Source organism: Cucumis melo, chromosome 6 (genome assembly GCF_025177605.1).
Source record: "Cucumis melo cultivar AY chromosome 6, USDA_Cmelo_AY_1.0, whole genome shotgun sequence".
NCBI lineage: Eukaryota > Viridiplantae > Streptophyta > Magnoliopsida > Cucurbitales > Cucurbitaceae > Cucumis > Cucumis melo.
In genome coordinates, this window is record NC_066862.1 from 22,812,939 (window position 1) to 22,830,539 (window position 17,601).

The 17,601-nt window shown below is 29.6% G+C and overlaps 2 protein-coding genes across 3 annotated transcripts; one reads left to right on the forward strand and one right to left on the reverse strand.

Annotated features, from left to right (window-relative positions):
• Positions 1–834: 834 nt before the first annotated feature.
• On the forward strand, positions 835–2,409 carry LOC103491768 (TLC domain-containing protein At5g14285). Its single transcript, XM_008451843.3, has one exon. The coding sequence runs from the start codon at positions 1,263–1,265 to the stop codon at positions 1,998–2,000; it is 738 nt and encodes a 245-aa protein (XP_008450065.1). The 5' UTR covers positions 835–1,262; the 3' UTR covers positions 2,001–2,409.
• A 218-nt stretch (positions 2,410–2,627) lies between these two features.
• Positions 2,628–6,749, reverse strand: LOC103491767 (lysine histidine transporter 1-like). Of its 2 annotated transcripts, none has more exons than XM_008451841.3 (8): positions 6,415–6,749; positions 4,731–4,888; positions 4,239–4,622; positions 3,740–4,133; positions 3,527–3,632; positions 3,322–3,413; positions 3,095–3,163; positions 2,628–2,985 (listed from the first exon to the last, which is right to left on the reverse strand). In XM_008451841.3, exons 1-8 carry the CDS (start codon positions 6,463–6,465, stop codon positions 2,887–2,889), a joined length of 1,353 nt encoding a protein of 450 aa, XP_008450063.2. In that variant the 5' UTR covers positions 6,466–6,749; the 3' UTR covers positions 2,628–2,886. The 2 variants fall into 2 exon arrangements, with proteins under 2 accessions (XP_008450063.2, XP_050942812.1); XM_051086855.1 differs by having other exon boundaries at positions 6,411–6,568.
• Between the last annotated feature and the right edge of the window lie 10,852 nt (positions 6,750–17,601).

Below are 17,601 nucleotides of genomic sequence, written 5' to 3' on the forward strand. Positions count from 1 at the left end.
TTCCAATTTATTTGAAGTTTTCCCAAATTCGTAAAGAATCAATTTACAAACAAATTATATAACCCTAATTTTGTAATGATTTGGTTTTTGAGTTTTTAGTTTGAAGTCTATAGAAACTACTTCTACTCTTAAATTTTTTAATTTGTTATCTTCTTTTTTAACAAAATTAACTTTTAAATTCAACCTATGAAATATGCAAATCACATAAACAGGAAGGAAATTGACTTGATTTTTTAAACTAAAAATAAAAAATAAAATAATTATCAAACAAGACCATATATATTTTCATTTTATTTTTCGTATAGATACTCTCATGTTCTTCCATCTTTTCAATTTTTACACGATTTTTTTCATCAGCCAAATTAAAATAAATTTTAAGTTCAGATATAAAATTCCACCAAATTTCACAAAATTTCAAAATCATTTTTTAAAAATGTGTAAGTTTAAGGTTAATTTTTTCAACTTTTTACTATTTTAGAAATATATTCGACACGAAATATTAACGATTTCCAGCAAAATCTAACTGCAAAAGTAATTTTGAACTCTTTTTGAAAGTTTAAGAGTTTTTTTTTTCTTTTTAACTTTTAAAAGTATTATTAACACGTAGTACAAGAGGGTATCTTGTAGGGGAATATACTTAAATACCACCATAGGGATAAAGATTTATATTGAGGTTCTTCCAGAAGGTATACATAGATATTTCAATCATTTATGTTGAAAAGAATTCTTAAAATGATTTTCTGGACCCAATGAAATTAATATCTTCCTCCCTACATTTTTTGAACTATATTTTGTCCTTTTTAAATGATTTTTCCATTCTTAAAACATTAATTTTCAACGAGGGTTTACATCACAAAATTTGAACAAATTCTAATTATCAATTTGTATGCTAAAATTTCAAAAGTGCAATTTTAAAATTACAATTACCCTATGAACATTCTTAGAGAGGAATTTGTTAATTTTGAATAATGTTTTGTTCTTATGGTAATGATATAAATACAGGTACAACGTTTTCAGTGGCTCTTTATTAGATTCTCAATATATAAATAAATAAAAAGTTGCGTTCTTTGATTGTTTATTGATTTAGGTTTCGATCTCTCCGCAAAAGAAAAGCCCATTTCGCTCTTTCTATTTCGATTTGATTGTGCTGAAAAATCCCAATTCCTTCCCTCCCTTTTCCCCAATTTTCAATTTTTTTCTCGATCATCGGAGTTCTTCGTCTTCGGATTCCGATTCCGATCACACCACGACAACGGGTTTCAATGGAAACCCATCTCAACCCTCTCCCGTTCTTCTTCTCAATCTTCTTCACGATCTATATTATTGCTTATTTCCTTTTGTTTCGCAATTGGAGCCCTAAGGTCCGACCAGAAGCTGCCAGTTGCGCTATTTCCTTCGCGCATGGCACCCCCGCCGTGTTCTTAGCCTCCGGCGCCATTCTCTCCGACGCCGGTCGTGGTTTTGCCTCACCCAACTCAGATCTTCAAAACGTTGTCCTCGATTACAGCATCGCCTATTTTCTAATGGATCTATTGCATTATCTCATCTTCTTCCCTTCAGATTTGCTCTTCATCGCTCATCATTTGGTCACTCTTTTCGTCTTCGTTACTTGCCGTTACCTTGTCTCTTATGGCGCTTATGCGATTCTTGTTCTTCTCATTCTCGCTGAGGTTACCAGTTTTTGCCAGAACGTTTGGACGTTGGCTAGAGCCAGAAGAGCCGATGTTGAGTTTGCTGATAGAGTTTATAATATTCTGTCTCCTCCTTTTTATGTGTTGTATTCGATTGTGAGGGGATTTGTTGGGCCTTACTTTCTTTACAAGATGGGTGAGTTCTTCTTCAATGGAGGAGCTGAGACTGTGATTCCTACATGGGTTTGGATGTCTTGGATATTTGTTGTTGCTGCTGCCATTTCTGTGAGTATTTTGTGGATTACCAATCTCTGGATTGAGTTATACAGAGAAAGGAGCAGCAAATTGGAGAAGAAGAAGGGGAGGTAGGAGGAAGCCATTGGGGTTTCTTCACCTTTTGTTTTTTTTTTTTTTTAATGGTAGTTAGATTTTCTTATAATTGAAAGCAGGGAGAAAGATATTGAAATTTCTCTCTTTTTTGGTCTGCAACAATGGATAAAGAGGAATTAACTCACATCTGAAGAAGAAGAAAAAGAGGTAGGGAAAGCAATTGGGTTTCACCTTCTATTCATTGCTGTTTGATTCATTTATCATTTACACAAAGAAAATGGTGTCAATATCTCGCAATGGTGAAAAGAGAAGTTTTGTGGTTAGTGGTTTTTGTTTCATTCCTCGTTTGGATCTAACATCTATATTCTTCTTCTTCTTCTTCATAATTTATTGTTCTTTTCCATGTTGTTTATATATAAATAAAATGAATGGATATATATATTGTGAATTCATGTGTTACTTTATAGTATGATCTGATTTTGACACATCTGTTTAATAATTTATAGATTCTGACTGTTCTTTGGCGCTGTACAACTAGGCTAGATATGGCAAAAAAAATATGACAAAATGAATGGAGTAATTGGATTTTTGAGGTGTTTTGTTGCCCGTCTGTTTATTGTGTATCTGATATCGATAAACAAAAAAGAGAGACTTGAAGCCAAGTAATTAGAAGCAAAATTTTTATATTGATTGTGGAAGAAGATAAAAAAATTGGAACATGAGAATTACTGGTATTTGCAAAGACATTGAAGAGAGAAATAAGCAGTGTAAATCCTTATCTAAGATAGTTTTGAACTCTTAAATTCTTTCTAATCTTCAACTAAATATGACATTTTTATCAGTCAACAAACATGCTTATGAACAGTTTAGTAGGCACCATCTGCTTCTTTATTCATATTTCACTCTGGAGCAGCTGGAGGGCAATTTATGAGTAGAAATGGTAGTTCTTGGCTTGAATTATGATATTTCTCAATCCACCAATTGGTGATAGGACAGTTAGAAGCACGCCGAGTATGATGCATATCTGAAACCGAAAATGAACTGAGGATGTTAGCTTCACTTGTATTTGAAAGAATTTGTATAAAGAAACAGACAACAGAACAAATGAAAGCATTGTCCAAGAAGAACTTTACCCAATTAGTGCACCAAGATAAGCCAAACTTTTTGGGTTTGTACATGAGAAGCCATATAACACAGGGAATCTGAGAAAGCAAAATGAAATGAGAAGGATCAGTAGGCGTGTACTGTAACTTCTTTGTAAAAGCTCCTTTAGGTAGGTTTCTTTTTTGTGTTTGTTGACTGAGATACTTGGAAAAATAGAGAAAAAGAAAATGGCCAAAAGTGAGAAGTTGTGGCTTACAAAATATGTTGTAGGAGCAAAGGCAAACCCTCCAAAGAATCCAAGTAGACCGCCAAAGAAAGGGAAGGTAATGCCAATGAACATTGTAAGTGCTGTAGTGAATCATAGGATAAAAAGATTAGAGGCAGAACGAAATCAGATTCAGCTATATGATTCAGGTCATTTCCTTGTCTGATACATAGTATAAAGATTGAAGTTTACTCACCAACATATATGTTACGAGCAATAAATCGAAGTAAAAAACTAGGCTTGAAATGCATTTTCTTCACCAATACAGTTTCTATCATGTCGAACACTGGCATTGAATATATCTGCAGTCATATAAACAATTATTTTTCGTTTAATTATTTCGAATAGGTAGCCCTTAGGCCCTTTCATATAAATTGATGAAATGACATAGATTGAGAAGTTTACCTACCTGATAACCTCCAATAACATGGATAACAACAAACATGTTAGCCAATGCAATAAGCCATCCAGGTTTCTCTAGTGAGATCAGAATGTTGTCTTTGACAGAATTTCCAAACGTCCAGTATCCAATCAAAGCAACAGGGAAGTAGCACAAAGCAACAACTATATAAGCAACAAGAACTCCTTTCCACATAGCTCGTTTCGAGGGCTTCTCTGGTGTAGATGGGATTGTTGCTTGGATTTCCAACACCACACTATGCCCTGCATATGCAAAAGCCACATCTCCTAGAGCATTCAAGAAGTTAAAAACTTTCCCTGTTGTGGTACTAGCTTTGAGTCCATAATCCACATCAGGTTGAACACCCTTAGCAATTGAAGTTGTCCAAGCAATCGTCGAATAACTGCAAAATAATGAAAAAATCAAGCTCAATTTTGCGTATATTCTATAAAATTATGTATACAATTATGAAAAGGTTTTTGTTCTTTTCTTTGACAGCATATCATACGTTAAAGACATAACAGCTGCGGCCAAAGAGACACCGGACATTGAATTGAAGCTAGGAAGGTGGGAAAGTACAAATTGAACCGAGGCAAAGATCATGATAAAGTAAGTTAATTTGATACTCTTGCAGCTCGGGCACACGATGTCGTGGAACTTTTTCAGTGATTGCCCCCCGGTGACCATATAAACTATGTTGGTACCAACTTGAACGATCAATTGCTGAGGTACCACAATGTAAAGGCCTAATTTCTCACCAAAAGCATGTTGGCCAAGCTCATGGTATCTATCAAACCTCTTCCCAGGAACCATTTCATGCATCTCCACCATTTGCCATAATGTGTATAAGGTGATAATCCATGACAATACCAACACAGTCACACCAGGACCCCTGCAGGTTCATAATCAAGGTCGTTGTTAGGTCTATTCATAGTGGTTACATTTATATTAAGTTAAAGTTTCATCATGTTCTTTCTACCATTCGAGTTGAGTTGATTACCATCCAAGGTTTGCCATAGCCGATGGAAGACTCAGGACGCCAGCACCAACCATGGCGGTGACATTGTGGAAAGCAGAATACCACCATTTTGCATTTCTTGAAGAAGTAATTGGAAGCCAATCATCTATTGCTTTTTGCTCCTTAGTCTTATTGATCATCTATCAATCACACAAACAGAAAGAAAACATTTCAGTGGCAAGCCAAAAACAAAGAAAGCAATGAAAGAAAAAAGTGTTCTAATCCATTTCTCTTAACAAACGAACACCTAGATAAAGATGATGTTTGAAATTGGTTGAAGTGTTCATGCTAGAAATTTCTCTTTACAAATATTTTTCAATAAAAAGCATAATGTGGCAAGTAATAAATAGAAATAGTAAACACACATCCATTTCATTGGCGTAAAGTGATATTATTATAATTTAGGGGGACAAAGTAGATTAAAGTAATGATTAAACCATGGGTTGCTTTTTGTTCTCCAAATATTTTTGAAAGGGGTGGCAAAAAGGTTCTCTTTTCATTATCCAAACTGCACAAATAACCCAAATATTTTTGTGGAAATTGGACCCCACAGACCATTTTGGCGAAGTCTTAAAAGTCAATATTGCTGACTATATTGCAATTCAAATGTGTGGACAAATTGGCCACAAACACAAAGTGACACGATTCATGAAAGTCAAGAAATTTGACAGTTGGTCCTATCTATCTCATAAGAAAACTATGTATCTTCCATCATAATAAGAAAAATGAACTAAAAACTAAAACTGTTGCTGTTACAAACCAGACAAAAATACATGCTTACAAATGATTTTAAAATACTCTCAAATTTGATTTCTCTTAAAAGTAGTTTTTTAAACATGACAAACATTTTAAAATCACTCCAAAAAGTTAATTAGAAAACTCTTATTTCTCAATCGTAGTGTTCAAATAAAAATAATTAAATTAATTAAAATAGTTCATATGAAGAATCCCAAGAATCATATTTCCTTTTTGTCCCAAATTATACATCATGTTCACCACCACAATCATAACCAACTACAACAATCTGTTTTAAATCTATGGATGTCGGTGGAGCTTATTACTAATTTCAAATGACAACCATCTAATCCTAAAATAAAATTTATAAGAGATTAATTGTTAGGTAAGGGCCACTGCAAATAGAATTCATAACCTTTTAGTCAATTTATGAGATATATCTTCTCTTTTATCACTAGGACACTTCTAATATGGAACCATACATGTTTTGTTAAAGTGGTGCAATAAAGGAAGAATAAAGCTCAAACTACCAGAACGCAACAAGGGGAAAAAAAAAAAGCAAAAAGATTACAATACACAAATACGATAACAAAATAGTATCTGAGACTAACTAAACTCGATAAAAGTGCGAATCCCAAATCCAATAAAAGAAAAAAAGATGGGTACAGTTTCAAAAAAAAGAAGAAGAAGAAGAAGAAGAAGAAGATCATGAGAAGATGGAATTCAAAATGAGTTAAACAAACGCAGAAAAACAGATTGATTGATAAATGGGGCACAGAATCATGAACTTTAACCCTAAAACAAACAACGAAAATCGACGATTTGGGTTGAGCTAAACAAATCATAACTAAGAAATTCCGTAAGAAAACCCTCAATGGGTTTGGATTTGATCCAATTATGAATTGAAAAAGAAAGCGAAAGAGAGACCAACATGTTTGTCGCCACAGTCATTCCTTGTTCTAGGTGGAGCTTCAGTTCCCATTAATGAGTAAAACCTGAAAATTAAATAAGAGATTGAAAGGAGGAAGAAATAAAGAGGTAATTAAATTAGTGAAATCTTTTTTCTCAGAAAACTGAGAGAGAACGAAAATGGGGGAGCTCTATTTAAAGAGAAAGAAGAAGATCATCATTAGATTTTATTATTATTATTATTATTTTAAATGTCATATTCTTTGAATTTTCCACACATAACAATTTGACCAAAATTTAATTGTCCTTTATTTTTAAGAACTTGGCTATGAAATTTCGTTCACATTAATTGATACAATTTCTCAAGTAGTAGCGAAAATCTTCGATTTTTATTAAAGTAGAGGAATGGTGGCAAATATAACCAAATTAATAATAATTTTTAGTAAGCAATCACACCTAATCGATTTCTTTTAGTTTTTTTTTTTTTTTTTTTTTTGTAATTTAAATTTAAAATTATACTTTAGTGTGTTTGTTATAGATTAATTTTTAAATATCAAGAAAGTAGTTTGTTTTGTAAACTTTCTATTAAAGTTAATGTATTTAGATCTGAAAAACAAGGACATATTTAATTAGCTGAAAATTAGATAAAATATATAAAATAAAGTATAAACTATAAAATTGAAATCTGAATATTAACTTAAAAATATTTTATTTTAGGAAAATCTAAAATGTTAATTTAGAGAAATCCAAAAATATTTATGATAGCTTAACAAAAAAAAAAGTGGATAGAGCCGGTAAAATATTTTCATGAAGTTTGTCCTTGTACTACTTCTTTTTCTTCTATTTAAATATCATTTTGACATTTTTTAAATAATTGTTTATCATGATTAATACGTTTATTTAAATGTAAAGCCATTTTTCCTTGTCGTTTAAAAGGAACTACACAATCGTGTTGATAATATCTAAAAAATCATTTACCACATTCAACACGATTGTTTAGCCAGTACAATCATTTAGATTTAAAGCCTTTTTCTCATCGCTTAAAAAGAACTACACAATCGTGTGGATATGATCTAAACGATCTACCATAGTCAATACAATTGTTTAGCATGGTGAACACGATCATTTAAAATTGAAACATTTTTTCCATCGTTAAAAAAACACAATATCATCGTGTATCATAATCTAAACGATCATTTAGAAGAAGATTACTCATGAGCATGTGTGGCCAATTAATCGTGTGTTGGCTAGAATATTTTTGGTATTTTTCATTGTGGTCTGAAGAAATTTTCCATTTTCGGAATCGTAAACCTTGATCTAAAACTTGAAAGAATCCAACTTTTAAATACAAATAAATATTAACCATTTTAAGGGTGCTTTTGGATTTTTTATAGAAAAAATGTTTTTCAAGAATACATTTTTTTAATCGAAATAAGAAGGGAGACATAGTCTGAATAACTAATTAAGAGGTTATGGGTTCAATATATGATAGATACCTAACTAGAAATTGATTTTCTACAAATTTCCTCGACACGCAAATGTTGTAGGGTCAGACATGTTCTCGCGTAAGTCGGCCCGAACACTCGTGGATATAAAAAAAGAAAAATTACTTCTTCTTTTAAAGACGGTTTTAAAAATGAGTAAAATTTAAGCACTTATATACATAATTTTCTCAAATTTTGGTTCTAAGTGTTTTCCTTAAAATAGATTATTTTTCCATCCCATTTTTAAAAAGTACATTTTAAAAAGTTACCGAACATCTCAAATTTTTTAAAATGATTTTCTTTTCAAATTTAAACACTTTTAAAAAAAAGTAATCAAAACATAACCTAAGTATATTTAACCATTAAAAAATAAAAAGGTGAAAAAGATTTTTTTCTAAATAGTTTTTCAAGGCAAGAAGGCAACTTAATTCTATACCCAATTTATAAAATAAAAGCAATTAATATGAATTTAGGAAGGATATACATTTTGTAGTAATGCAAGTGGGATAGTAATTTAAACTATCCTACATAATTAAATTCTTCAAAGTTAATTCAACCTTATCAATAGAGTCATTGATATACTACTCTATATTTTATATATTTATAAAAGTAAATACAATAGTTTTTCAAACATGAACATATAATTATTAGTTTAAGGTGTAAACACAATTTAAGTTTTTCTTTTAAGTTGCCAAAGTAAATTAAATCAACTAGTTTAGGAATTAGGTGTGCCAAAAAAAAGTCTTTAAATTTGTGAACAGCTTTTTCTGCACCCAAATCTACCCATTAGATAAAATTAATGAACATATAAATAAGGTTTACCATACAATATGCAATTTTAATGATAATCTAAATACAGGTATAGTTATATTTTGAAAATTATTTTAAATAGTAAAAACTTCTTAAAATGTTTCCGAAATATAATAAAATTTTATATTCTATCCCACTATAGATATACATAATAGAATTAACTTCTATCCATAATTTGAAATTTTAATATATTTTATAGATCTTTCGGTACATATGTTATATTAATATATTGTCGGTTCGATTTTTAATTTTTAAATTTGTTCAAATATATATTTTTTTTCAAATTACGTATCTATTTAACCATTCAAATTCTAGAATGATATCTTTTAAAATTCTTTAAAACAAATTAAGAATACCCTAAAATTTGTAACTAAATCTTTTTTGAAAAAGTTAAATGAAAAGAACTACTGCCCTCTTGACTCCCATGTTTTTTTCCTCGGTAAGTTGGAGAAATCTTATACAATAAATAATTTTAAAATTTAAGTTTTAATGTAAAAGTCTCATTCGATTCCCATAAGAAATTATAGGGTTTTAATTATAATGATTACTTCGTAATTCTATTAGATTTTTTTTAAAAAAAATAATTGATCCAAACAACAAAATTGAGGATATTAATGGATTCGTGTCTAATAAAATATAAATTACACAAACTCTATATTTTATGAGCCTAATCTTTTATTATTATTATTATTATTATTATTAGGAACTTGAGTAGCTAAATATGATTGACAGTTAATATATGGTTTATTTAAATATTTGATTAGAAGTGAAATTAATTAATTTAGAAAAGATTGTGAATTACTCATTTCCTCGAAGTAATAACCATTGACTTGTAGAGTCGTCTAAATGAAAAATGCACGACACCACGCCTATACAATGGAATAAATACTCAATTTTAATATTAATTTCCCTATCAATATAATGTATACCTAAGTTTCAACACAAATATCTGTGTGTGTGTGTATTCTTTTTGGGAAATTTCAACATTTGAACCTTACGTAATAAATACTTTTCTTTGGATTAAGTTATTGATATGTGCATTTACATTTCAAGTTAGGTTTCAATTATGCAATTAGAATTTGAAATGTTTCAATTTTTAATTATCTCAATTTTCTAAATTATTTTTAAAAAATATATGTGGTAATGACAATATAACAAAACTAAAAAGAGTACAAGACATGAATTGTACATCAATTACTACATCAATTTAGGTAAACGTTTTTCTAAATGATGTCATATATGTTTTTTTAGATTTTTACATATTAATTGTCTCACTTTATATAAGAAAATATTGAATTTTTACCTAAAAGAGCCCAACTAAACTGGCATACATCTCACATTATAATTAGATATTCAATTTTCTCATTCTATATATTATTAAAAAAAAATTAAATAATTACCTTTTTGGTGAATTTAAGATGTCTTCAATAGATTTTAAATATTTATACTTGAGAACTTTAAGACATTTTAATTCTTTAAATAATGAATGTTTTAACAGTCACGTCAATTTGTGTATTTGACAAAATTTCAAATTGATTATGGTGTACTGTCCATTCCCTTCTTATTTTAACAAATAAATTCCCCAAGGTTTTCTTGAGAAGTAAACAAAATAGAGGGAAAAAGAAAAAAGGAAAAAAAAAAAAAAAGAAAAGAAAAGAAAAGAAAAAAGAGCCCTATGTGATTGTTATTTGTACGAAGGGTATATGTTTATTAAATTCATTTGACCATTCAGACGAAATCAGGTTATGTCAAAAATAGATAACAACGTAAGTCATAATATTCAGCATGAAAAGAAGGGTAGGGAATAGGGATAATAATAATAATCCATTTTTAACTAATTTTTTCTAAAAGTCAAAGTCAACTTTTATCTTCTATGATTATCTTAAAAAAGTGAGCATGCTTGAACAGAAAAAAATGGACAACTTTATCTCATCTTCATTTTACTCGCATAATATTAAATACCATTAACAATTATTTATAATATAATGAGTAAGTAGAAATCGAAAATTAAAGGAAGTCTTGTTTTCTAATTTTATTTGCAATCATTCATAATAATGGGTAAAAAGAAATAGAAAAATAAAGGAAGTCGTATTTTTTAATTTTATAGTATGTCTATTATTTAAGTACATTATTTGTAATCATTTAGAATAATTTTGTTCAAGACATACACAATTACTTGGTAGAACACAAATTACAAGATTTGTGTTCAATGTGTAATCAAACCTTAGCAAATGTAGAACATATTATTCAGCAGAAAAGACGACTCAATGTTGTAGACACGAATCGATTAGTATTTTTCAACATAAACGACGACAGGATGAGGATGTTGTAAAGGGAGATCAAGATCATGCTTAGTTCGTAATTAGAAATTTTAATTCATATGAATTTCAACTTTGAAAATAGAACTATACAAATTTGCATTTTATTTGAACCAAAACCGTGGTCGTATTAGAAACTTACGAAAAAATAACCCTTAAAAGAATTACGGTTACTATTATTGTATGGTAAAAATTTTAATATGATTTGTTTTATAATTTTATAGCATACCAAATTATTTAATTACGTTATTTGCAATCATTCATAGTAATTTTGTTCAAAACGTACACAACTACTTAGTCGAACACGATTTACAAGATTTGAATTTAGTGTGATCAAACCTTGGTAAGTGTAGAACATATTATTTAGTAGACAAGATGTACTCAACTTAGACGACGACAACAGGGCAAGGATGTTGTAGAGAGGAAAATTAGGATCATGCTTAATTAGTTCGTAATGTAACTTTTAATTCATATGAATTTCAATTTTGAATGTAGAATTATACAAATTTGCATTATTACTTATGCGCACCAATATCATGGTCTTATTAAAAACTTAAGGAAAAAAAAAAAGTAATCATTGAAAGCTTAAACCAAATAATCACCTAAAGATGTATAATTTTCTTTTTTTTTTTTTCAAAATTTGTTCAACTAAAATAATTGTGTGGAACAAATTGAGCTGTGCTCTAGCTAGTAGAGTCACCTTTTTGCACCATTGGTGATGGAGAAAGGGAATGCTCTCAAATTTAATTGTTCTTCAGTAATGTGATCATGTGGTCTCATTGAGTCACATACCATATGAAAGTCCTTAAGTTGTGATCAGGGTCCTCTCCTGAGCTTCCTTTAAAGATTGGTAGAAGATTTATTGGACTGGGTTTCAATTCAAATGGGATGGTCATCGGTGGGATGACAATACAAAATCGCTTTGTGTTAGATCGGACTCGGCAAGCTCTCTCTAGGTCTTTTCACGTACTTTCTCTCATAATTTCTCTTCTTTGATTTTCCTTTCTAGGCTCTTAGTTCTCTTCTAACCCTATTGGTTGATTTTGATCAAGAAAATGGTTGTGTTGATTTCTTCCTTTCCTCCTCTCCCTTCGAAGTCGTTGTTCCTCTCGAGTTATATCTTCAAAAAAATCAAACTCAATACCCAGGAGAAGTGGGTCGTGCAACAAAAGGAAGTGAAGAAAAATCACAAACAATATTTCTTTTTTCTCTAAAATTCAAGAACTTTCAAGTCAAGAATTACTACCTATTGCAAGGAAATACCTGACAAGGATGCCAATTTTTATGGATCTTGAAATAGGAGTCGTTTTTAAGAAAAGATACGAACAATCGTACAACAACGCAAAGGATGTTAAACGAAGAATATTCAATTGATTGTGTTTAAGAAGCCACAATTTCGAGCCAACCAAATAATATTTGTACCCAATCTTACCACTCAAAATATTGACAAAAGATGTAATATATAGAGCAAGTAAGAGGTGGAATCCAAGGTAATTCGTCCATAGGATTAACAATTCAAATTATTGAAATTCAAGAATCCAAGAATGATGTGTAACCGGGGGAGGGGGTTTAGTGTGGGAACAAGGTAAGAATTGAAAATTAAAGCAAGCAAATCTTTTTTGTAATTTTCTTTTGCAAAGGAATCAAATGATATAATTCTCTTAATCAATGGTAAAAATGGAAATGGATCATTCTAGCTAGGCGAAACAGTTAAAAAGAGTCATATTAGTTAACGACGGTTGATTAGTTAGGTTAAAGTGTTCAATCAATTAATCTCGAACCATTGTGATTCATGATATATAGGTCCATTAGGTCTCTCTACTAGCTCATTATAGAATTCAACTTAGAATAATGTGATTAAGAAATTCGAATCTTTCGAATTGATTTAGAGAATGAACCATTAATAATAGTACGTATAATTAATGACTCCAATTGAGAGAACAATGCTGTTTAAATAAGATTTAAATATTGAAAATTCGAATAGAGATCCAAATTAGGTCAAATAAATTACTGAGACTCGTGTTGAAAATTATAATATAATATTAATTAATTATATATTATTATTTAGGGTCTTTTCAAAGACATAAAAAAGCGGCAAAATATTTACACTCTATAGAATAATTCCAAAAACGAAAAAAGTCTTGAGACTCACCGTGTAAAATAGCAAAAATGTCTCGTCAACAATGCGCGCGTAATATATTTGCGATCGTTTAGATTTGGTTATTGTTTGATACGCGATCATCGTTTAGATATAGCTACAATTTATACGTGAATGTTTAGAATATTTAATCGTTTAGATTTGGGGATCCAAATCTAAATGATTTATTTTCAAAATTTGGTACATGATTTTTTTAATTCTTTTAATACAAGATCGTTTAGACTTTTTTACACGATCGTCTACTTTTTTTACACAATCGTTTACTTTTTTTTCCACGATCGTTTACATTTAGCTACTCCAATCAAAATGATTTTTTTAAAGATTTTTTATACACGATCTTTTATTTTTTTACACGATCGTTTACTTTTTTTTTTAAAACAATCTTTTACTTTTTTTTTTTTTTAAACAATCGTTTACATTTGGGTACTCCAATCTAAATGATTTTTTTTCAAGATTCTTTATACACAATCTTTTATTTTCTTTTACACGATCATTTATTTTTTTACACAATCGTTTACATTTTGCTACTCCAATCTAAATGATTTTTTTTCAAGATTCTTTATACACAATCTTTTATTCTTTTTTACTCTATCATTTACTTTTTTTTACACGATCGTTTGCATTTGGCTACTCTTATCTAAATGATTTTTTTTCAAGATTCTTTATACACAATCTTTTATTTTTTTTGACACAGTTGTTTACTTTTTTACACGATAGATTATTTTGGCTACTCCACTCTAAATGATTTTTTTTCAAGATTCTTTATACACGATCTTTTAGATTTTGCTATTTTTTGTACACGACGTAAAGAAAAAGAAAAGAAGAAAGACGATGAAAAGAAATCGCATAAAAAAAAAAGAGGAATAAAGTAGAAAGACAATGGAAAGGCGAAAAAAAAGTGGAAAAGAAGAAAAACGTGAAAAGATTAAATGGCGTAAATAAAGAATTGAAAAATAAGAAAGATGATGGAAATAAATTGTAGAAAAAGAAAATAGGAAAGAAGAAAGACGATGAAAAAATAGCAGAAGAAAGACAAATGGCGAGGAAGAAAAGAAATATGAAAATGCAAACCTGGAATATTTAAAAAATAACTAACTTTATGCGCTTTATTATACGGGTCGTAAATAGTTTGGTGTTTTGTTACATTTGTTACATTGAATAGTTTGGTCTAGAGGCTCGAATCTTCCCTCAATTTTATTGTCTTTATATAATATATATATATAAAAAAAACTATTCAATTTTTAATAGTCGTAGAATGATTACTTTATTTGTTAGCCCATTTCAATCCAGGTTTGAATATTATCGATATAATTTATTTTCATTTTTTTTTAAATTACAACCTTCAATTTCGATCCAAAAAACAAAGTCGTTGTCAATAAATATTTTAGATCGCCACTGGGTGAGGTCTTAAATAAACTTAAGATATTGAGCTATTAGTCACTTTCTTGTTAAATTCCTCTTTTTATGACAACCAATTTAATTTACAAATTAGTGTTTGTTTGATAAAATTTAATTTAAAATATTGAAATGAAAGTGAGTGTTGTTCATCATTCATATTATTTTGCTCAACTGATTTGAGGAAACGTGCCACTTTCGTATTACCATTACCATAACAAATTTTCGAAGTAGAAGCATTTACAATCTCATGGAAATAAAACTTAAATACACAAATTAACACAACGAACTATTACAATGTTAATAATTATGGATATTTTGGAGATATTATGAGAAATTTGACATTTTCCATGAGTACTTGTATGTTTAGATTGTTGATATTTAATAAAACATGGTTAAACTTAATTTCAAACATCATCTCTAATTTCTTTTTTTTTTTTCTAGAAAAAATTGTATCTAATAATTTTATTTTTACTTTTAACTTTTGTCTAATTGATTAAATACAAACTCAAGTTTTATGTAGATGAAAATCTCGAATTTTTAATAATATATCTAGACTCACAAATTTTAAAAAGTTTCAAAGCTCAAGAGATAATATTTATAATTATGAAAAGGGGTCTTTTAATAATATAACAAAGCAATAAATTATTTACACTCTAGAACAATTTCAGAAATGGAAAAAGTCCATAGGCCCACAATGCGAAATACCAAAAATACCCCAAGAAACGTGCGATTAATCGTTCCGCGCGCTTGCGATTATTGTTAACAAACGATTATTAGACGACATCATGTAGAATAATATACAATTGATACACGATCTTGTAAATCACCAAATACATAAACGATCAATAATAAACACTAAACGATAACAAAATACTTTAACGATTATCTTTAACGATCGCGTAAATTATCTTTAACGATCATCACATATGTGTATCTGATCACGTTTGAAAATATAACCAACAATCATACACAATTCTGCACATTATATAAACGATAATCATATATATAAACGATAAAGTAATAAACTGTAAAAGATGACGAAAAAGCTTAAGTATACACGATCGTGTAGAGAAATTTCAACGATCGTTTAGATAAGTATAAACAAACATTTACAGGAACTCCAATAACTCGTAATTACAAAAATGTCATCACAATGAAGGGGCTATAAAAAGGTGAAAGAACTTGCTCACACTTTTTCGTTCATCGTCTTCCTCGTCAATTGTTTATATCTTGGTAACTACTTCAACAAAATTGTTACGATCGATGATCTGACTTGCATACAAAAAGGTTTGAATCTATATTCATTTTGATCTATCTCCATCATCTACATATATCTACCACGATCTATATCTCATACAAAAAGGTCTGAATCTATATTCATTTCGATCAATCTATATCTATCGCGATCTGTCACACATACAAACATGTCTGTTTCTATACTGATTGTATACATTTCATTGAATATAATTTATATTAGTCTTCTTTTTTACAAATAGATGGTGAGCAAGAATAAAAAAGGTCAGAGTCTATATTCATTTTGATCTATCTCCATCATCCATATATATCTAGCACGATGTATGTCGTATACAAAGAGGCCTTAATCTATATTCATTTCGATCAATCTATATATATCACGATCTATCCCACATACAAACATGTCTGTTTCTATACTGATTGTATATATTTCATTGAATATAATTTATATTAGACTTCTTTTTTACAAATAGATGGTGAGCAAGAATCAACAAGCATCATGTAGCAAATCAATAAGGTGTAAAGCAAAGACAAAAGAAAGAAAAATAAAGAAAGAAAAATGAATAAAGGTAACAAACTAGAATGTGAAAATATGTCTGTATAGCGTTGTATATTTGTGTATCTTTTTCTTTATAGCGCTCTGCATTTGTAAATTTGTTTGAACTTACCCTTGTTTGAAACATACTATTTATTATGTCATTCAACAGGTGAAACACTATCCAAATGACATTATTATGGAAGATGAACAAAAAAAGTCTTAGAATTATTGTATACTACAGCTTAGAAACATTGAATCAGATCAAGTCAAAAATAGACAAAAGAATTCTCTCTTGAGTTTTGACAAACAGTCCTTTTGGCCAGTTCCTTAACATTAAAATGGTTAAAATACCAACACAATTTCTGATTTTTCTATTAAGAAAATAATGCCATACAAAAAAAACTAATGTTCTTGCTTTCAACTTCAATGGACATATAGGAAAATTTAGGCTGAAAGACTTTTGTTTTGTGACTAGACTAAAAGGTCACAAATTCCCTGAGTTAAATCTAGGAGAAAGAAAAGAAAATGGTCTGAAAAATGCATTTTTTTTGTCATGATGACTTTATAACAAAAAAAGATATAAAAAGAACTTTCAAAGCGTTGTGCAACGAGGAACACAAACGCACTGATCACTCAGCATTTCATCTCAAAGATTTCCTATTTCATTTTTCTCTCAATCCATTTTCTCTTCAACATCAAAATGTATTTTGCTGAACTTTTCCTACTATAACGTTATGCTTCGTCTTCTTTATATTTCAAACGTTTCCACTTTTGTCTTGAAAACTATCGTTCTGTTTTTAAATTCTTATTCTCAAGCGTTTAGGTTTTCAGATTTGTTTAAACTTCTATTCTACAGATTGTTAAATCTTTCAATTTATCATTACTTGTCGATTAACTATATTACGAATGTCTTTCTGTTTGATTTAAATGATCTGTTACATCAAGTAAACGATGATTTAATTTTGTGGGTTTATGGTTTAGTGTTTTATAAACAATCGTGTACATAATGAAAGTATATTATGATCATTATTTTCAGGATGGCTGTACCTAGTGACAAGTATTTCCTTGCCACTGTCTCATGCCAAGTGCACAAGGTTGGCAGTCTTATTAAGGATAAACTGTCCAAGGAACAGCTGCAAATGTTTGACAAAATAATTTTTGGTCCATTACTGAATGTCAACATGGTCTTCAACGGCCAGTCGATCCATCATTTCTTGCAAGGCAGGTACCTGAAGAAGCCAACCTGCAG